The sequence below is a fragment of the Hippocampus bargibanti genome, linkage group LG05, assembly GCF_051943395.1.
Source record: "Hippocampus bargibanti isolate YZ-2025 linkage group LG05, ASM5194339v1, whole genome shotgun sequence".
Taxonomy (NCBI): Eukaryota; Metazoa; Chordata; class Actinopteri; order Syngnathiformes; family Syngnathidae; genus Hippocampus; species Hippocampus bargibanti.
Genome location: NC_142738.1, coordinates 3,087,816 through 3,111,119, shown reverse-complemented (window position 1 = coordinate 3,111,119; position 23,304 = coordinate 3,087,816). Strand labels below are relative to the sequence as shown.

At 41.2% G+C, this 23,304-nt stretch overlaps 1 protein-coding gene across 1 annotated transcript in view; it reads left to right on the top strand.

Annotated features, from left to right (window-relative positions):
• Positions 1-23,304, top strand: part of tmem117 (transmembrane protein 117) — a 36,477-nt gene that overhangs the window by 3,685 nt on the left and 9,488 nt on the right. The window contains exons 2-3 of the mRNA XM_088995808.1: positions 600-729; positions 20,847-20,946. Coding sequence (XP_088851934.1) covers positions 600-729; positions 20,847-20,946 — 230 coding nt within the window. The remainder of the gene's footprint in view (positions 1-599; positions 730-20,846; positions 20,947-23,304) is intronic.

The following is a 23,304-nucleotide window of genomic DNA, read 5'->3' as shown; positions in this document are numbered from 1 at the left end:
GCTACTACCAGTTGCGCTAATGTAAGCTAAACTAATGACGAGATTGGTAATAGATACTGTAAGTGCAGTTGCTAATGTTCGATATATACAGTGATACATTTGAGCGCATTTTGATTCCGTTTGAATACTCAGAATGTTAGACTCAATTAGGTGAGGCTAATAACAAGGTATAGGAAAGCTAATGCTAATACTAGCGACATAAATGACCGGGTGGAGGTAAGGCTAGTTAGTGTGTAGTTCATGTTATTAGCGATGTGAAAAGTGGTCGTTGTCTGGATGGATAACTAAATGAAAAACTTTCAATTGAATGTTGAAGAACGTGGTTGATTCTTCTGTTCCATTTTAAAATTAGCTTTTAGGGCACACGACACCATTCTTCCCCTTGAAATGATTGATGATGATCCCTCAAATGTTGAAAGACAATGACAATCACTCTCGGTCCTTCATCTTCATTCCAAAACTCAAAAGGTCACGTTTCCAAGAGAGCGGCACGTTATCGATTCCAAGACGATCCTTCATTAGGTTTCATCTCCGTGCGGCGCGTGTTTGATGGTTGACAAGCTGCTGAAGATCTCATGTTTGTCCTTGGTCGCCTTTAGGTCGATACCTGCGCCTGAGTGTCTTCCGTGAGGATCACGGTTCCTGGATGACCATGTTCTTCACCACCATCCTCTCCCTCTTCTTCTTCTCACACATCTACAACCTCTTCCTGAAAGCTGGTAGCATGGAGTAAGTCTTCCTTCCATCCGTTGGTTTGATTGACCCAAACGTCTCGTTAGATTAATCAGTGGTCCCGATTCATCGTACAAAGCTTTTAACTCATTCACTGCCAGACGATGTGCCAGGGTTTTTGTCATTTTCACTCAACTTTCATGGACCCACAGAAGAATGAGTTTTAGGACTACATAAATATTCAATCCAGCGTAAGAAACCTTAGACTCTCTTCTTTCATTGGAAAAAAATAGTTAATTCCTAAGTTATATGAGTCTGGAGTTATCTGAGCTTGAAAAGGGGGCGGCTGTACAAAATACAATACAATACATACAATTGATTGATGTCGCGCTTTAGCAACAGCTGAAGCTGTAACAAAGCGCTAACATGGACAAAAGGCAAATGCTGTCCCCTCGTAGAAGGGAAAAAACATTGCCAGAGGTCGGACCAGAGCTTTATCAGCACTACCCGCAAGAATAAAACAAAACCCGAACAAATTCAGGAATGACGCTCTATGTCATATTTTCAATTCCTGAATACATTTGTGAATGGCAGTGAATTAGTTAAGCAAAGTTTTATGCTAACATATTAGCATTCCAGCTAGCCATATCCATCCATAATTCTGCCCACAGTAGGGCTCAACACCCTCTTGTCAAACCCTGTGATTGGATGCTAACAGATTAGCATTCCAGCTAGCCTTTTCCATCCATGATTCTGCCCACAGTAGGGCTCAACACCCTCTTGTTAAATGCTGTGATTGGATGCTAACAGATTAGCATTCCAGCGATCCATATCCATCCATGATTCTGCCCATAGTCGGGCTCAACACCCTCTTATCAAATCCTGTGATTGGATGCTAGCAGATTAGCATTCCAGCTAGCCATATCCATCCATGATTCTGCCCATAGTCGGGCTCAACACCCTCTTATCAAATCCTGTGATTGGATGCTAGCATATTAGCATTCCAGCTAGCCATATGCATCCATGATTCTGCCCACAGTCAGGCTCAACACCCTCTTCTCAAACCCTGTGATTGGATGCTAACAGATTAGCATTCTAGCTAGCCTTCTCCATCCATGATTCTGCCCACAATAGGGCTCGACACTCTCTTGTCAAACCCCTGACAAGAATCAATTTCTGCATTTTGTCAGTTGTCTGTCAACCTCGAGGGGCAAAAAAAATTACCTTTCGAACCAGCTAGGTGTTTTAGCATTCACACTGAAGAGAGCTAGCTGTTTGTTTCTGTGATTCAGAAAAAAAAAATGTCATAGTCCTGGTTCTGGCATTGCAGAGGTGTGGGTGAAAGCATTTTAAAAATGAGAGTTATAAAGTCGAAGCATACGAGAACCTGCGGCGGGTACCAGATATTTTTTTTTTCTTTTAACAGCTGGAGGGATGAGTTTGGATAATCAATCCATCTATCACCCGGCGGCTTGCCTCCTACGGGTGACATCAGCTACCACCTTGTTTGTCGCCATGACAGTAGCGCTAGGGGGCAGGTCCGCCGAGATGGTTAACGTTAAGGGCTTAAGGACATTTGGCGGAAATCGCTCTGAAAAAGAATTCATTTCTTGGACTTGAGTGAGATACAGTGATACCTTGGCTTACAAACTTAATTGGTTAACAGAGTGTGTAAGGTTGAAAAGTGTGTATCCCAAAAATTAATTTCCCACAGGAAACCATTAAAATGACAATAATCCGTTCGCAGGTCCCCTTAAAACATAATTTTCTACTTTTTAATTTTCTAAGCCTTAAAACTACACATAAAATATACCGTGGGGGCCGCAGGGAGTGGTCCTATGCTCCCCTCAACCTGAGAGTAGGGACCTATCATAGCAGTGTCCAGCGCTGCCATGTCTGGACATTAGGGATATATATATATATACTACCAGTAAGACTTTAGTTCGCGGAAGAAGCATCTTGAATAAGAAGCGAAACGTCCGACACCTTCAAAAAGTACAGATGACGGCTGAAGAAACCTTTTCATCGATGGACCACTCCTGTATGACTGAGAGCTTACACAGACGTGTAGACTTCAAGGTTAAAATTCCCATCAATCAGGCTCCACAAATAACCCGCACAAGCCATCTGTAGACTTGATACAAAAAGCTATCAACCCAGCTAAACAGAACACAATTGATGAGGAACAAGGTAAAATTATCGCAGAGAAAGCACCTACAAGGGATCAATCCTCAAGATGGTGAAAGAAGAAGGCTACGTTCCTCATCAAATGTTTAATGCTGATGAAACCGGCCACTCCATTCCATCAAGCCATCAGGTAAATAAAACGACTTTATTATACAGTACAGCTTATTTCTTTAATTATAATACCATAGCACATTTATTATACATAAAATAAGGTATATTTTGTGTAGCTTTAAGGCTTAGAAAAGTAGAAAATTAAGTTTTATGGGGACCTGGGAACGGATTATTCTCAGTTTAATGGTTTCCTATGGGAAATTAATTTTTTGGGATACACACTTTTCGCCGTACACACTGTCTGGGAACCAATTAAGTTCGTAAACCAAGGTATCACTGCAATCTGTGCTGTGATGCTCTCTTTGTACCAACAGGGGGTGCTGCGGTAACGGTTTCGCCTCTGCTCTTTTCTTAACACCCCCCCAACCCCCACCAGTTTGTTGAGCAGCAGACCCTGCCAAAAACCATTAGCGTTCTCATCTTTGTTCCACTGCGACATGTAAGATGTGGCGTTCACGCCCTCAGAAAGACATCGCTGACTTGCCTGCAGTAGGACGACAAAAATAAATACATACAATTTAAAAAATAAATACATGTGATGGGAGGTAGAGCAAGAACGATGCAGATGTGTAGAGAATACCTCGTGTGCGCGGAGAAAGTTAAGTCTTTTGATCTCCATCCAAAGCTTATTGTCATCGTGTGTGTGTGTCCCCCCCCCCCCCTCTAGCCTGCAGCACAAAGAAAAAGTTCCGACGTGCCTTTGTGACTGTTGGCGGCCCCCACTGTGAAAGCGGGTGTTACTTTTGAGGCAGTGAGCAAGCTGCGGTGAAATGTTTGAAAGGATGTTGTGGGTTGTTTTTTTAAATATTTTTTTGTTGGCAGGAGATCAGTACCAGAGTTATGATGTGCACCACACACGCACAAATAATGGTCAGATCTCAGCCCAAGGTAACGTTGGGAGCTGCAAACCACCTGTGCTTTTTGTCATTGAATAGCAGAGATGGCGAGCTCCATTCGTTTATTCGGGCCTTTATTCAACGATTCCCAACAGACACCGTCTGGGGAGCTCAAATACCACAAAGTTATAATAATAATAATAATAATAATAATAATAATATATTTCATTTATAAGCGCCTTTCAAAACTCTCAAGGTCACTCCACAGTCACAGGCTAAATTTTTCTGCGGGTGAGCAGCGGCAACCACACGCGCCAGCGTTCACTCAACCCGGAAGTACCTCAAATAGATAGAAAGCTTGCTAGCTAGCTAATAGATAGCTAATAGATAGCCAATAGCTAATAATAATAATAATAATAATAATAATAATAATAATAATGCATTTCATTTATAAGCGCCTCTTAAAACTCAAGGTCACTCCACAGTCACAGGATAAGTTTTTCTGCGGGTGAGCAGCGGCAGCCACACATGCCAGCGTTCACTCAACCCGGAAGTACCTCAAATAGATAGAAAGCTTGCCAGCTAGCTAATAGATAACGAACAGCTAGCGAACAGCTAGTTAATATATAGAAAATAGCTAGCTAATAGATAGCTTATAGATAGTCAATAGATAGCTAGATAGATAGCTGTGGCGGACCGGCAAATATGCTAAAGTTGCTAGCGCGCACATGCTAGTGCTCAACAAAGCATTCGTTTTGATAAATGATTTAAGATGGTAAATGTTGCCGCTGCTCACCCGCATTAAAAAAACAACACTAATCCAGCTTGAAATCGTTCTTTAAAAAAAGGGGGTATGGGTGTGCAATGTATGGCCCGCGGGCTATACGTTGCCCATTTTGTTCTTTCATCAGACCCACAGAGCAGCATTTTTTTTTGGTTTATTTGGCTTATTTCTATCTATTAGCTATCTGTTAGCTAGGTAGTTCACTTTCTATCTATTTGAGTTACTTCCGGGTCTAGCTGGCGCATGTGGCTGCCGCTGCTCACCCAAAGAAAAACTGATCTTGTGACTAGAAAGTCACCTTGAGAGTTTTGAAATGCGCTTAGAAATGAAATGTATTATTATTATTCTAAAATGCATCCCTCTCTGTAACGCTATTGCCCCCCAAAAAAAAAAGGATGGGGCGTATGTTTGGCGCTACGCTAACATTGAACCGCGCCGAGACATGCCTTGTGGGCTTTGATCGCTCGTGCGGTGAGAATCCACTCAAACTAATCCTGGACTCCATGGGGGTAAATAAGACACGCTTCTAATAAGCATTAAGATGTCTAGACGTAAGTTTATATCGGAAGATCTGTAAAGGGATTCAATTTGTACTGTGACGTGATGTTTACGCCATGTCGCAGAGCCCGCAGTCTGTTTTCGAGCAGTGTGTATATATATATATATATATATATATATATATATATATATATATATATATATATATATATAGTGGCTAGCCGGCTATTTCGCAGTTTATTTATTTATTTATTTAGCTAGGAAGCTAGCTAGTTAAATGAATAAACAAGTAGATGGACACATAGACAGATAGAGTGATGGCTAGCTAGCTAAATAGTTAGATAGATGGCTAGCTAGCTATCTAGCTAGTTCGAGCGATGGCTAGCTAGCTAGATAATCGATGGCTAGCTAGCTAGATAGATCGATGGCTAGCTAGTAGATCGGTAGCTAGCTATCTAGATAGATTGATGGCTAGCTAGCTAGATCGAAAGATAGATGGCTAGCTAGATAGATAGATGGCTATCTAGCTAGTTAGAGCGATGGCTAGCTGCTAGATAATTGATGGCTAGCTAGCTAGCTAGATAGATTGATGGTTAGCTAGCTAGATCGATGGCTAGCTAGCTAGATCTATGGCTAGCTAGTAGATCGGTAGCTAGCTATCTAGATAGATTGATGGCTAGCTAGCTAGATCGATAGATAGATGGTTAGCTAGATAGATAGAAGGCTATCTAGCTAGTTAGAGCGATGGCTAGCTGCTAGATAATTGATGGCTAGCTAGCTAGATAGATTGATGGTTAGCTAGCTAGATCGATGGCTAGCTCATAGATCGCTAGCTAGATTGCTACATCGCTAGTTAGCTACATCGCCAGCTAGCTAGATATATTGCTAGCTACCTAGATAGATTGATGGCTAGCTAGCTATCTAGCTAGTTATAGCGATAGCTAGCTAGATAGATCGATGGCTAGCTAGCTAGATCGATGGCTAGCTCGTAAATCGCTAGCTATCTAGATTGGTAGATCGCTAGCTAGCTAGCTAGATAGATTGCTAGCTAGCTAGATAAATCAAATAAATGTCTGGGGCTCTGCGGTGAAAAGGTTAAAACATGTTATCCTCATTTTCCTCGCCACCCCAAACATCTCATACGTTGCGTTACGTCTGTTTTGCAAACTGAACAAACAGCACAGTCAGTCATCAACAACAGAACGTTGAATGAAATTACTCAAGCGATTTATAGAATCGTAAGAATGACACCAAGTCAGCCGGCTCCGCGCGCCAGCCACACGTCAGCGATCTGTTAACCAACATTATTAACAGCCACCTTTGGGTCAACGGCTATCAACCTGTTACCTGCCGTGTGTCATTTCGGGAGTCAAACTCAGCCCGCGGCAGTTTCCCTGGGAACTGTAATCCACGTGAAGGCGATTTGCATTTTAATACAACTGTCAGATTGACGGTGGGGCGGTGGGGGGGTGGGGCGTATTTGTATGAAAGCAAGTCACTCGCCGACGCCCATTTAAATCGGGCGATCTCGTTCCTCCATTTTATTTTACAGTGCCATTAGCAGCCAAAAATCAGACTCTAATTAGTCTATGTTATTTAATTAAGTCAGCCGATATGAGCCGCAGCCATTAATCATGACTAATTTAGAGGGAGTCGCGGGGGGGGGGGGGGGGGGGGGTCTTTGAGTGATGCGATTGTGGTCCGCAGCTGTTGTGTGGAAATCGCTTGTACACGTTTTAAGTGAGCCGACGCAGTCATTCACATAGCCCACTTGTGCAGCTGGCACCAGATCAATTCCCATTTCGTGTCATCTTCCAATCGCCATAGTGATTGACGGACAGGCTGTCAAAAGTGTCATTGGCTTTCCTCTGTGCATCATTCCCCGGATAGGCTGCAACCCCTCCCACCGCCCCCAGTCATGAGTTTGAACGGGATCACGTATAGAAATGATTGGATGGTGGCTTAAAGGACAACCGACACCTCCGGACAAGTTGTGTCCATAATTTGTAAAATCACTTTAAATGACTTCTACTGAGTGTATTTTACAAAGATTCCACCGCATATAGCTATATTTAACTTTTAAGACACACGCTGAATATTCAGGAAGTCTTGTTTTTGAGTTGGTGACGAGTCCTCACCCTACGTCACTGAAGGAACGCCCCTGACCGAGAAAGCGACACACAAAGCATTTTGGGTACTTTGTTTGGTTTGAAAACTTTGTGTTGATGGCGAAATTAGAAGGAAAAAACATAAATAACGAGATGGTGAATCGTTGTGTGATTTAGCAAGACTACTATTTGATACTAGTTGACACAAATTCCCAGCAGACAAATCAGCTAATTTCCAACGGAGCTTGGGCGCCATCTTCTGCATATTCTGGGTGCTACACATTAGCCCTGATGCCTCAAAATGACCCGGAATCACTTATTTAATCATTTGCAAACATTTATGCTTTCCTCTTCAGAACTATCATATTCATAACTGGATGAGTAACAAGAAAGCATCTTCTCGGAATCTGAACTCTCTGAAGCCATTGTTTTGATTCTGGAGCAAGGCAGTGTGTGACCAATAGTGACGTCACAAACAAGGGGACGGGACTTTCTTATTCTCCCCAGTTTCAAGCTAATTTGTGGCAGTTTTGGGACACTTTAAGTCATTTTTATTGGTGTTTTGCATTTGACTAAAAATATCAGCCAGTGTTTTGGGTATTTTAGATGCTATAAAATGTTTTTCTCATGTCAGTTAGGAAACAAAAAAATGGTGTCGGTTGTCCTTTAGAGCGGGATGTATCTGGGAGTATACATGTAATACATGTATACATGTATTACATGTATACATGTAATGTAAATAGTTGGGTGAGGGCGCGGTACGTTTGACAAGAGTGAGACCCTGAACAGGATTAGAAGTCATCCTGGTTGTTAACCACGATCTTTTGTGTGCATGCGTGTCGTTCCGCCTCTAAGTCGGGCTAATGCACAGACAAATGGATTCAAATGGCTGAATAAATAGCATGTTGCTAAATAATCGGATGCCGCCTGTTGCCGGCAAAAGCTCCCCGAGCTGCCTTTCCCTTGATGCCCGTAAAGCCAATCATGCCAAGACAGGAATTATGGCTTTAATAAAGCACAAAGAGTTTGCGGTTAAGTTGAAATGGTAAAGCTACGATGTCAGCGGTAAGACGTCAGGACGCGGCGGTTGGATTTTTTAAAAATCATAAATTGTGATGATCATGAGGTTATCTTCCTCATTTTTTATGGACAGTGATACCTTGGCTTACGAACTCAATTGGTTCCCAGAGTGTGTAAGGCTAAAAGTATCTATCCCAAATATTAATTTCCCATAGGAAACCATTAAAATAAGAATAATCTGTTCCCAGGACCCCATAAAACTTAATTTTCTACTTTCTAATTTTCTAAGCCTTAAAACTACACAAAATATACCTTATTTTATGTATAATAAATGTGGTATGGTAAGAAATAAATGTGCTATGGTAAGAAATAAACTGTACTATATAATAAAGTCAACTTACAAAATCAGTCGCTGAGGTTTTATTCTAAGCAGCGGGGTGTTTCCTTGTAATATCTTCTTGCTGCTTTTTGGAAGAAAAAAAGAGTGGGTGTGAGATTGGTGGGGAGAATTGGGGGAGGGTGGTGGTCCACTCCATATGTCACTGCCACGTTCATGGGAAGAAAAAAAAACAGCAGCCGGAGTGAACAATAACCATCGTAACCTTGACGCATTCTTGTCAACTGGGGAATACATTTACATTTTGCACCGTGTGTTTGCGTATCACGTCAACCCCTCCCCCGATCCCCCCCACCTCCACCGCGTTCTTTATTTGCTGACGGGATTTCAGTTCTAGTATGTGACTTTTCACAGAATGTATCCCGCCGTTATCCAAAGGTTATCAAAGTCATTTTTTTGTTACGGTTTCCGTTATGAATAGTTAAAGGACAACCGACACCACTTTTTTGTTTCCTAACTGACATCAGAAAAACGTTTGATAGCATCTAAACTACCCAAAACAACAGTATCAAACAATCGTATGGTATCAACTTAAAAGAAAATACTCATGTATTTCGAGTGAAAGTAAAGGCTATATCTATCTATATATATATATATATATATATATATATATATATATATATGTATATATATATATATATGTATATATATATATACAGCGGCTGGATAGCTCAGTTGATAAGGCATCGGTTTGGCATATGGGAGACGAGGGTTCGAATCCCACTTGTGGCAGAGAAAATGAGCAGAAATGAGCACAATGACATCATCCAGTGTGGGTCCTTGGGCAAGACTCTTCACGCTAATGCCTACCTCATACAATGATGAGAGACAATAAATGGAATGACATGCCGGCTCAGACGTCGCCCGGCCAAACAAGGTCTGCGTCAGGTGCTGGGGAACCAGAGCACCCTGATGAAAAATGGGCTACTGGAACAAAGCGGAGATGGACGAGATGCGATAACATAGCTCTGTTGGAATGCTACTACTCAAGCAACCCTAGTCAGAGGGGTTACATGCGGAGAATGGGGGCTGAATGGTTACTTCGAAACCCACAGTCACGGTTGACCACGAAACAACTAGTAGCTCAGTGTTCCAATATCCACAAACGGCAATTGCTATCACAACTTGAGATTGATGAGGTACAACACAAATTCCGAGGTGAAGGGCCCCAGGCTGCCACATCACAGGAAGAGGTTCAACCAGAGATTGGGAGGCAAGCCCCAATGAATAATGAGATTGGGAAGCCAGCCCCAATAAATGAAATGCTGAGCGAGGCAGCAAATGACCTGAGAGATAAGATCATGGCAAGAATGAAAACTGGGCAACGACGGCACCGATTACAACGGCTATGTGAAGTACCACCTGAAAGTCTCATGGAAACTGTGAATGCAGCACTGAGAACGATCCCGACCGGAACGATCACGGAAACCAATGAGCTGATATACACCTCAGCATCAGTGATCCTAGACATGCTTGGCTACAAGAGCAACCATGAGAGCCACGAGATTCATTACCCACCATCGAAAAGACGGTTGGAGGCCAAGATCAAGGCGGCTCGGAAAGATGTGAGTCAATTGACGGAGACCCAGAGAGGTGTGAATAAAAGGCCAATACCCAAGAAGTACATGCAGATAACCATACCTGAAGCACTCGAAACTGCCAAACAAAGGCTCCAGGCCTTGGCCAGTCGCCTAAAGAGGTACACGAAAGAGAATGAGGCCAGAAGAATAAACAGGCTGTTCGCAACACAACCTGCGAAAGTGTACGCTCAGTGGCAGGGTTCTAACAGCAGAGCAGACCCTCCAAGGCTGGAAACTGAAAGATACTGGAAAGGCATATGGGAGAAGGAGGTCGCACATAACAGCAGTGCACAATGGCTGGTGACTCTGAAAGAGGAGCACAGCAACCTCCCTGAACAGAACCCAGTTACCATCACAGCGGCAGATATACAAGGAAGAGTCTCAGGTATGAAAAACTGGACGGCACCAGGCCCGGATATGGTCCACACCTACTGGCTAAAGAAACTCACAGCTCTCCACGAGCGCCTAGCAGCACAAATGAACCAGCTGCTGATGGATGGGACTCACCCAGGATGGCTAACCGAAGGGCGAACAATCCTGATCATGAAGGATTCCTCAAAGGGTGCAGTTCCTTCCAACTATCGGCCAATAACCTGTCTCTCCACAACATGGAAGCTCATGTCAGGCATCATTGCGGCTAAGATAAGTGGACACATGGATCAATACATGAGCAAAGCACAGAAAGGCATTAGTAGAGATACTAGAGGTGCCAAACATCAGCTGCTGGTTGACAGAACAGTCGCTCAAGACTGCAGGTCCCGACATACCAACCTGTGCACAGCCTGGATTGATTACAAGAAAGCATATGACTCGATGCCACACACATGGATCAATGAATGCTTGGAGTTGTATAAGGTCAACAGGACCCTGAGAGCCTTCGTTGCAAACTCGATGAGGATGTGGAAAACCACACTTGAAGCCAATGGCAAGCCACTAACGCAAGTGTCCATCAAATGTGGCATATACCAAGGTGATGCACTCTCCCCACTGCTGTTCTGCATAGGACTGAACCCCCTCAGCCAGATAATCGCCAAGACAGGCTATGGATACCGCCTCAGAAATGGAGCTACGATCAGTCACCTCCTCTACATGGATGACATCAAGCTGTATGCTAAGAGCGAAAGGGACATAGACTCCCTGATCTACCAGGATCTACAGCAGTGATATCGGAATGTCATTCGGGCTGGAGAAATGTAGTCGGATGGTGACTAAGAGGGGCAAGGTAGTCCACACTGAAGGGGTCTCACTCACTGAAGGAACAATAGCAGACATTGAAAAGAGCTACAAGTACCTCGGTATACCACAGGCCAATGGCAACCTCGAATTAGCAACAAGGAAAGCGGCTACGACCAAATACCTCCAGCGGGTGAGGCAAGTCCTCAGAAGCCAGCTCAATGGCAAGAACAAGACCCGGGCAATAAACAGCTATGCCCTGCCAGTGATCAGATACCCTGCAGGAATAATAAGGTGGCCAAAGGAAGAGATTCAGACCACGGATGTTAAGACCCGAAAACTCCTCACCATCCACGGAGGGTTCCATCCCAAGTCCAGCACCCTGAGACTGTACACAAGCCGTAAGGAAGGAGGCCGGGGACTAGTGAGTGTGAGAGCCACTGTCCAGGATGAAACATCCAAGCTCCATGAATACATCAAAGAGAAGGCTCCAACGGATGATGTACTCAGAGAATGTCTCAGTCAATGGGGAACAGAGGATGAGGTGCTGGAAGAGGGACAATCATGGGAGGAAAAGCCCCTACACGGGATGTACCACCGAACCATAGCAGAAGTGGCTGATCTCAAGAAGTCCTATCAGTGGCTAGAGAGGGCTGGCCTAAAGGACAGCACAGAGGCACTCATCCTGGCTGCCCAAGAGCAGGCCCTGAACACCAGAGCCATAGAGGCAGGGATATACCACACCAGACAAGACCCAAGGTGTAGGTTGTGCAAAGATGCACCTGAGACAATCCAACACGTAACTGCAGGGTGTAAGATGCTGGCAGGGAAAGCCTACATGGAGCGCCATAACCAGGTGGCTGGCATAGTCTACCGAAACATCTGTGCGGAGTATGGACTGGAAACCCCAAGGTCAAAATGGGAAACACCTCCCAAGGTGGTGGAGAATGACCGAGCAAAAATCCTGTGGGACTTCCAGATACAGACTGACAAGATGGTAATGGCCAACCAACCAGATATCGTGGTCATAGATAAAGGGGAAAGGAAAGCCGTTGTCGTGGATGTAGCGGTCCCGAGTGATGGGAACATCAGAAAGAAGGAACATGAGAAAATCGAGAAATACCAAGGGCTCAGAGAGGAGCTGGAGAGAGCCTGGAAGGTAAAGGTGACAGTCGTGCCTGTGGTGGTCGGAGCACTTGGGGCAGTGACCCCCAAACTCGACGAGTGGTTGCAACAGATCCCGGGAACAACATCGGATATCTCGGTCCAGAAAAGCGCAGTGCTGGGAACAGCACGGATACTGCGCAGAACCCTCAAGCTTCCTGGCCTCTGGTAGAGGACCCGAGCTGAAATGGGGACAGACACCACCCATGGTGGGTGAGACGAGGATTTTTTTTTTTATATATATATATATATATATATATATATATATATATATATATATATATATATATATATAGAGAGAGAGAGAGAGAGAGTAAAGTCTCGTTATATCGATATTCTCGGGAGTCCGAAAAAATATCGATATAACCGGGACTATCGATATATCAGACCCTGCGCGCATGTAATTTTCTCCTTGCGTTCATAGGAATAGTATCGTAATAAGTGGTACTATCGATATAACCGATATCGATATAACGAGACTTTACTATATATATATATATATATATATATATATATATATATATATATATATATATATATATATATATATATATATGTGTGTGTGTGTGTGTGTGTGTGTGTGTGTGTGTGTGTCCGCCCCGCTCCCCCCGGACCCCCCCCACTGTACATTATAACCACTTAGCAGTCCGAAGTGGAACGATGTTGACCTCGCTGACTTCAATGCGACATGTGATGCGTTTTCTTGCTTTTTCGTCTTGTCATTCCGATCGCACGTTGACCCGTCAGGCGAGAGCATCCAAGTGTGAAATGTCAACTTGTCACTGTCACACGTTGATGTCAACATGTCTCCGCAAGAATGGCTTGAAGGTGGAGGAATGGGGTGGGGTGGGCTTTGACAGATATTTAAAAAAATACAATTCCTTATTAAAAAGATGCAATTATATCGTTTTTCCTGTCAAGTGATTCAGTGAGGTGGTAGCTTTGGGTTTTGTATTGATAACTTTATGTTTTAGCGCCAACTTGGTGTCGGCTACTGTAAAAACACTGATACCTTGTCTTACGAACTTAATTGGTTCCCAGACAGAGTGTGTAAGGCAAAAAGTATGTATCCCAAAAATTCATTTCCCATAGGAAACCATTAAAATGAGAATAATCTGTTCCCAGTTCCCCATAAAACATAATTTTCTACTTTCTAATTTTCTAAGCCTTAAAAATACACAAAATATACCTTATTTTATGTATAATAAATGTGCTATGGTATTATAATTAAAGAAATAAACTGTACTGTGTAATAAAGTCATTTTCTTTACCTTTGTGATGGTCGGTGATGGCTTGATGGAATGGAGTGGCCGGTTTCATCAGCATTAAACACTTGATGAGGAACGTAACCTTCTTCTTTCACCATCTTAAGGAATGATCCCTTGTTGGGGCTTTCTCTGCGATAATTTTATCTAGTTCCTCATCAATTGTGTTCTGTTTAGCTGGCTTGTGCGGGTTGTTTGTAGAGCCTGATTGATGGGATATGTTAACCTTGCAGTCTACACTATGCCTTTGAACTATCAAAGTTGAAACGAGTCCAAATATCACTGTTTTCATTCCATTTTGTCACACTCTCTCTGTCGTCTGCCTGTCTCTTTAATGTTTATACCACCTCCCCTCACTGCTAAGTTCTTGACCAATCACGTGGCTTTAACCAAAGACTGGGGGCGGGCAATAGAGGACAAAAAATGTCGGTTGCCATTTTGTTTTTTGGATAATGGCTTCACTCTCTCTCTGTCTGCAACCTTCACCCCCTCACTGCTGCGTTCTTCACCAATCACGTGGCTTTAACCGATGACTGGGGGCGGGGAATATTACACCAAAACAACCTGGCTGCCATTTTCTTGTTGCCATTGTGGCAGCTCCGTGTATATCCCGAAAAAGAGTTCGTATGCCAAGGTAAAATTTTCATAAATTTAACGTTCGTGAACCGAAAAGTTCGTAAACCAAGGGGTTCGTAAACCGAGTTATCACTGTACGATATTAGGCAGCGTAGCCGAGCGCTAGTGTCAGACGAGCAAAGCATTTCAATGCGCAGCTATTCAAGGTCACCAACATTTTGAATGTGTTCAGCCATTTACCCAAGCAGCAGCAGCAGTGGCGGCAGCAGCATGAGGTCACTCGCACGGTCACGGTCACTGGCGACGTGACTGAAAATGTTCCCATAAAACCCGGATAATAAAATCTGAATAGAAATGAAGGAGTGCTCGATGACACATAAGCGTGAAAAAAAAAAGCTTTTACTTTGCGGTTTTATTGATGCCACTTGGACTTGCGTGGAAAGCTAAAATTCAACTTTTTGTATTCGAAGGTTAACTCATTCGTCGAACTTATTCGGGAATTGAAAATATGATGTAGAGCGCCATTCCTGAATTTATTCGGGGTTTGTGTTTTCATGCTTAGGGGCCAATAAAGCGCTGGCCTCTGGCAATGTTTTTTTTCCGTTTCCTCAAGGGAGTAGCATTTCCCTTTTTCCCATGTCCGTGCTTTTTTTTCCAGCGCTATATAAACCAATATGTATGTATTGTGTTGTATTTTGAACAGCCACCCTCATTTCAAGCTCATATCACTCCTGATCCATCTAATTTAGGAATTGACTCTTTTTTTCTGATGAAAGAAGAGAGTCTAAAGTTTCTAACGCTGTATTTTATGTTTATGTAGTCCTAAAACTCAATATTCTGTGGGTCCTGGAATTTGAGTGACAATGACAAAAACCCTGGCACTGGAGTGGACACATTTTTGCATGTCTGGCAGTGAATGAGTTAATATGTTGCTTGTTTTATGTATAATAATAATAATAATAATAATAATAATAATAATAATAATAATAATAATAATACATTTCATTTATAAGCGCCTTACAAAATTCTCAAGGCCACTTTACAGTCACAAAATTGGTTTTTCTGTGGGTGAGCAGCGGCAGCCACATGTGCCAGCGTTCACTCAACCCGGAAGTAACTCAAATAGATAGAATCAGAACCAGAAAACCATTATTCTTCCCACAATGGGGAAATTTGCATGCTAGCTAGGTAGCTAACAGATTGCTAATAGATAGCCAGATAGACAGTTAGATAACTAGCTAGATAGCCATATATCTAATAAATAGCCAGCAACATAGCTAGACAAGCTAGACAGATACCAAATAGATAGCAAAAAAATGATGTGGAGGGCCAGATTTGGCCCCCGGGCCTCGACTTCGACACCATGTGTTCTGAAACTTTTGACTACCCAAATCACGGCTGAATACAACGGTCGTTTTTCTAGGAGTCTGACAAGAACAGGCCCCGCATTGCTTGCTTCTGTGCTAATAAAGCTGTTAGCACTTTCGACTTTTATCCCTACGCTACAGAACGGTTCCCAATCAATTTTCGGGAAGGAAAAATAAAAACGATTGACAGCGACGGAAAAGGCAGGAAAAGTTGAATACTTTTAAAGTTACAAATAAACGTGTTGATCAAACAGCGGTTGCGATCCGAACCACGGGCGTCGCTAGCATGCTAATTGCTATGGCAAAAGACTTTTAAAAGCTGTCAAAAACGCCCTTGAAAATAATGATGGGACAAGCGTGGTCAACTTGATAACACGCCACAGAGGACGTGAGCTGGCGGAGTCGACAGCGGCGTCGTCGTCGTTAACAGCGGCGCTGCGATGAAGCCACGGGAGCCATTTTGTGACTAATTATTCATAACGCCACCGTGCTATCATGTTCCATTACACGGGGTTTTCTCTCATTAGTCTAAAACTGACTCTAAAGCCCATTAAAGTTTCAGTCGGCATTAATCAGTCAGCGTTCTGCTTCTGATCATGCGGCGCAAAGAGTCCCCAAACTCATCTTATATCTATCTATATTTGATTTCAAGCCCCGGCATGTGCTTCTTTGGCACTCTTTCCAGGAGTATCGATTAAATTGTTTGCCGCGGGAAAACGACTCCCGACGGGATCTCGGCAGTTAGGGGATCACTGCAGAGACGCGGAATGGTTTGTAGGCTTCACGCGCACCTCGATCGACGCTGGTTTTATCGAGGAGGCAGATAGCCCATCGGGTCTGCCGTAGGCACGGCGTCAATGTTTCCTCACAGTTAGCCGACTTTCGTTCATCCATTTTGCGGATTTGCTGTACGGCGGTAATGCTACTTATCTTTATTTTAGCCTTAGTCTGCTCGCTGAATGCTAACGCTAGCACATAACGGGAAATGCCATACAGTGTACATCAATCCATGCTGTATTTGCAGATTTCAGTTTATTATTATTATTTACAGACGCTCTTTACCTTTGTGATGGTCATTGATGGCTTAATGGAATGGAGTGGCCGCTTTCATCAGCATTAAACACTTGATGAGGAACGTAGCCTTCTTTCACCATCTTGAGGAATGATCCCTTAGAGGTGCTTTCTCTGCGATAATTTTATCTAGTTCCTCATCAATTGTGTTCTGTTTAGCTGGGTTGATCGCTTTTTGCATCAAGTGTACAGATGGCTTTTGCGGGTTGTTTGTGGCGCTTGATTGATGGGATATTTTAACCTTGCAGTCTACACTCTGCCCTTCACGTGGCTTTAACCGACGACTGGGGGCGGGGAATACAGGACCAAAACAAGCCGGCTGTCATTTTCTTGTTAGGAGAACGGGCACATCACTCATTGTGGCAGCTCCGTGTGTATCCCGAAAAATAGTTTGTATGCCAAGGTAACATTTTCATAAATGTAACGTTCGTAAATCGAAAGGTTTGTAAGCCAAGGGATTCTTAAACCGAGGTATCACTGTACTTTGTTTCACCACCTGAAGAAACCATTTGCAAGAACACAGTCAATACAAGGTCAAACCAATCGCTTGTCCTCACCCTGAAAACAATTGACCATTGGATCCTTTTTTTCTCAGATTCTCCTCCCAGCGTTTTTTTTAATTAAAAAAAACATCAACAACAACAGAAAAAAAACTTAGGAGACTAGAACAAAAGACACCAGTAAGCACAGTTGACAAAGGGGGGTTGAAGAGGGTAATTGAAAGTAAGGGTTCCTTGTTAGCAACTCCCTGGTCGGAAATTGGAATGCCAGGGGGGGAGGAAAAAAAACTAAACAATATCTGGTGCTCCTTTCTGAACCCAGACCCCAATTGCTTTGTGTATCTCAGTATGTAATGATCTTTTTAGTAATGGATACTTGAACAGAAAAGGGATAGCGATACATGAAATAGTTACGCACAGGTATATACAGCATTTTTAATCCTCTATCAAGAATGGGTGTAGCGTCCATGAACAGGATATTTGTCTCGGCAGCGAGAATAAATTGTTATTGGAGAACAATCCTATCAATTGCTGTTTAATTATTTATTTTGAGGATTTATTTATTTTTGTTGGAAAGGCTGGAACGAATTGATGACATTTCCATTTATTTGAATGGGCAAAGGCGATTTGAAAAATGCGTTAATTGATTTAACCTCTTCCCCAACAATTTGATTGTAAAAAACATTCCTTTTTCAGACTCATTCTTTAAATTACCATATCTCCATACCATATAAAGAACATTTAATATGTTCTATATGGTATCAGTTAGCTGACTATGAAATCCTGCCCAGTTTGTTCAACAAAACGATTAGTTTCTACCAGTACACGGTCAATAATCCTTTTATCAATAAAAAGACTGACAAATTCAAATGGAATATATATATATATATATATATATATATATATATATATATATATATATATATATACACATACATATATATATATATACACATACATATATATATATATATATATATAATAATAATACATTTAATACATGTATATATATATATATATATATATATATATATATATATATATATATATATATATATATATATATATATATATATATATATATATATACACACACAGTAAAGTCTCGTTATATCGATATCGGATATATCGATAGTCCCGGTTATATCGATACTATTTCTATGCACGCACGGAGAAAATTACATGCAACCAGGGTCGGATATATCGATAGTCCCGGTTATATCGATATTTTTTCGGACTCCCTAGAATATCGATATAACGAGACTTTACTGTATATGTACATATATACATATACGTATACAGCCATTGCACATTGGGACTTTGTTTGTGATTGTAAAATTGAGAATAAGGCTTAGCATCATCAAGCGCTGGTGAACTTGATGTTGTGGCCCAAATGGGTTTTCCGGATCTATTTGCCGTGATCTACACGGGCAAGTTACATGTGCAGAAAAGAAGGAAAAAAAACGTAGTTATTGGCATTGGTAGGGGGGCAAACCAAGATGAATGGAGCTATTGACTTCAAATACAGCCCCTTGAAAGCATCGCCAGTGCCCCATCCATTTTATTCATGACCTGCAGGTCTTGGGGGGGGGGGGGGGTAGCCACCCACCTGCTCAATCCCAGAACCGGAGAAGGCCGAGAACATCGGGAAAGCTCTCCTCCTCCTCCTACTCGCTGGCATCAAACTGACCCACTTCATCTCCTGCCGCATCCGCCCTCCAACACCCCTCTCTGTGCTATTACCTGTAGAAAATGGAACCGCATGCTTGTGGTTTGCAAAGCTGAATAGTAAAAGCTTTTCCCCCCCACCCAAACTCCCCCCGAGAAAGCGCACCGTTTCATAACATTCCCAACATTACGTCGGGGGCCCGCCGTGTCTTCCAATATGTACAACGTGCGACGATGTGTCCACTCCGGTGCCAGGGTTTTTGTCATTGTTACTTGAATTGCAGGACCCACAGAATATTCAGTTTTAGGACTACATAAACAGTCAATGCAGCATAAGAAACCCTAGACTCTGTTCTTTCATCAGGAAAAAAAGAGTTATAATAATAATAATAATAATAATAATAATAATAATAATAATAATAATAATAATAATAATTAATTAATTTGATAAATAAATAATTAATTAGATGAATAAATAAATTGATAATAATAATAAAATATATATAAAAATAATGTATATAATATAATATACTTTTTAGAAATATATAAAAAAATAACAATTAAAATAATACTAATAATAATAACAATAATAATTAATCGGTTTATCTTGATCGCAATAATAATAAAATAAAATACATAATTAATTAGATAAATAAATAATTAGATAAATAAATACATTAATAATAATAATAATAACATATATATATAAATCAATCAATCAATACGAAAAACAACAAAAAAATAATAATACTACTAATACTACTACTACTAATAATAATAATAATAATAATAATAATACTATAATATATAAAATATATAATAATATATAATATATAAAAATAATGTATATAATATAATATACTTTTTATATATATATAAAAAATAACAATTAAAAATAATAATAAAAATAATAATAATAATAACAATAATAATTAATGGGTTTATCTTGATCGCAATAATAATAAAATAAAATACATAATTAATTAGATAAATACATTAATAATAATAATAATAATAGTAACATATATATAAATCAATCAATCAATAAATACGAAAAATAACAAAAATGATACTACTACTACTACTACTACTACTAATAATAATAATAATAATAACATATATATATATATAAATAAATCAACCAATAAATACTAAAAATAACAATAAAAATAATAATACTACTAATAATACTACTAATACTACTACTACTACTAATAATAATAATAATAATAATAATAATAATAATAATAATTAATGGGTTCATCTTGCTTGCAATAATAATAATGATAATAATAATAATAATAATAATAATAATAATCTTCTTTACCTTTCGGCTTTTCCCTTCAACGGGTCGCCACAGCGAATCAGTAACCTCCATCTTCAGATAATAACAATAATAATAATAATAATAATAATAATAATAATAATAATAATAATTCATTTCATTTATAAGATATGTCACTTCCTTGGGTCGTGTCTCATTGTAACTTTATCGGCACCCAAGCATGAAAAGACAAAACCCGAAAATATTCGGAAAGGCGTTCTACGTCATATTTTCAACTCCAGAATAAATTCGTGAATGGCAGTGAATGAGTGAAACACGAGGAAGATTGGCCCAGCAAATATATCATTTGCCAAACTAGCCCAAATAGAAAGCGAAGCTACGGGATAAATTGCTGTCGGCGGATTATTTACGATTCTCGAAGCTTCACCGAAGGTCGCTTTTCAAAGGTTGACATTGATGATGATCATCTCAGACGGTGAGCGTGACCGTGCTTGTCACAAACCGACTGTTTTCTCTCACCGTCGACTTTCTTTTGATTGGCTATTGACGCACGTTCGTATTTGCTATCCTGTCATGTGTTGCAGGTCTCACATGGTGACGGATAACATGGGCATCAAGAATGTGAGCTTTATGAAGATTGCTGCAGTGGGTACCTGGATGGGGGACTTTGTGACTGCATGGATGGTGAGAGTCAACATGGATTTATTTTGCAGAAAATTACGGTCGAGCACAAGAAGGAGATCACAGAAAAACACGAATGAGATGTGTGTTTCTGTGACTTAGCGTCCCAGTAAGAGCTAGGTCAATCATTGCTACGTGTGGCTAAGGGTATTTCTGTGTTGTCTAAGCAACGGTCTCAGGTTGAAAAACTTTTGTTGATTTGGATTAACGACAATCTGCCAGCAGGGGACAGTGTGAGTGAGGGTATCATCGCCGAGAAAGCACGGCAACTTCACTCGGATATCATCTCGAGGCAACTACATCAACGAACATTACAAAGGTAAATAAAACGACTTTATTATACTGTAGTTTAGTGAATAATAATTACAATACAGTAGCACATTTATTATACATACAATAAGGTATATTGTGTGTAGTTTTAAGGCGTATTTAGTAGAAAATTACGTTTTGTTTATTATGTTTATTTGTAATGGTTTCTTATGGGAAATAAATGTTTGGCAGACGAACTTTTTGCCTTGCACACTTTCTGGGAACCAATTAAGTTCGCAAGCTGAGGTATCACTGTACTTGTGATTTTGGTCGACACCTCGATGGGTAATAGTTGTATTAAGTTCATCCTGTCTACTTAATATCTATTTGCTCATCCACAGTGGCCAATTTTACATCATCTGCAAGTCTCTCCACCGAATAGGCTAAAGTAAAAGCAAGGATGGACACTCCATCCCACGCCCCTCCTGCCCACCCTGACAGTAGTTTCTTCAGCCAAAGACTGTTACACCCACGCTGTAAGAAGGAGAGATACCGCCGCTCGTTCCAACCGACTACTGTCAGGCTTCTTAATAAACACACATGAAAAAAACTAGACTCACACATTGTAAATAGCAATACCACCTTATGTCGAGTCAATAAAGTTACATATATCAGATAGGTGCCTGTTTTTGGTAATTTGGACATGAGTCCAAGCAATTACAGTGATACCTCAGCTGACGAACATAATTGGTACCCAGAAAGTGTGTGTGAGGCGAAACGTTTGTCTTCCGAACATTTATTTACCATAAGAAACCATTAAAATGAGAATAATCTGTTCCCAGGTCCCCATAAAACATACTTTTTTTTACGAAATAAGCCTTAAAACTACACAAAATATACATTATTTTATGTATAATAAATGTGCTATTGTTGTTTAATTAAAGAAATAAACTGTATTGTATAATAAAGTCGTTTCATTTCCCTTTGTGATGGTAGTTGTCAATGGATGATAGCAATGGTCGACTTAGTGTAATGGTATTGGGACAGCTAAATCACACAAACGCACACATCGTTCGTGTTTTTCGATGATCTCCTTCTTCTGCTCGACCGTAATTTTCTTTTGTGTCCTCTTCGGCTTAACACTAGCCTGTGGTGGGGTCGTTATCGGTCCCATAATAGCAAAAGTACTGCCGGGAGGAAGACCGAAGAGGAGGTTTATGGATGTTGTCAAAGAGGACATGAAGGTAGCTGGTGTGAGAGAGGAGGATGCATAAAACTGGGTGAGATGGAGGACACTGATTCGCTGAAGGGAAAAGCAGAAAGGAATAGAAGAAGAGTATCCACTCGATAACAAACCACGTCTGCACGCAAAGGGGGTGTGGAAAAGTAGTCCGGCGGCCAGCGTGGCGGTGTTCGACCGTGTGGTTTGGTGTTCTTCCGCCGAAAACTAGTCCGCCAGCCATCGTGGTGCTGTGTGGTTTGGTTCGTTTGCCGAAAACTAGTTCGTATGCCAAGATTATATTCTCGTGAATTGAATGTTCATGAGGCGAAAAGTTCGTCAGCTTAAGCGTTCGTAAACCGAGGTATCACTGTATATTCAAATTAGCTCGCCGCAATTTCAGTCTGAGGCCTGCAATACAATTACAGTGTTCAATGCTTGCTGCAGTTGTCTTTGCAATAGCTACTGCGCAGCTGCTAATTATGGTCAATGTCCGTATATGGACTGTGACTGTAACTCCATCTACAATTTCATCTAAATAGAACAACAAACTAAGCGCGAATACGAGGTGTGAACAATCGCTCTCCGTTTATAATTTGCACATTGCCCATTTTCAACCCTCACCGAGCCAATCGCGCCACCACGTCGCGTCGTCATCATCATATCGTCTCTTGAGACGACGTGAACGCAACATTAGCTTGATTAAAGTTAAGCAGAGTCTGACTGTGAGAGCAGGTTGGGGATAGGGGGGGGGGGGGGGCTAATTGGGAAGATAAATTGCACGTGTTATGCGAGGCTCATTGAATCCCTTTTTTTGAATTAACCGGTTAGCACAAATGACATTTTTCCCCCCGTCCGATCTCCAACCTCACATTTTTTGCCTCAGCGGTTTC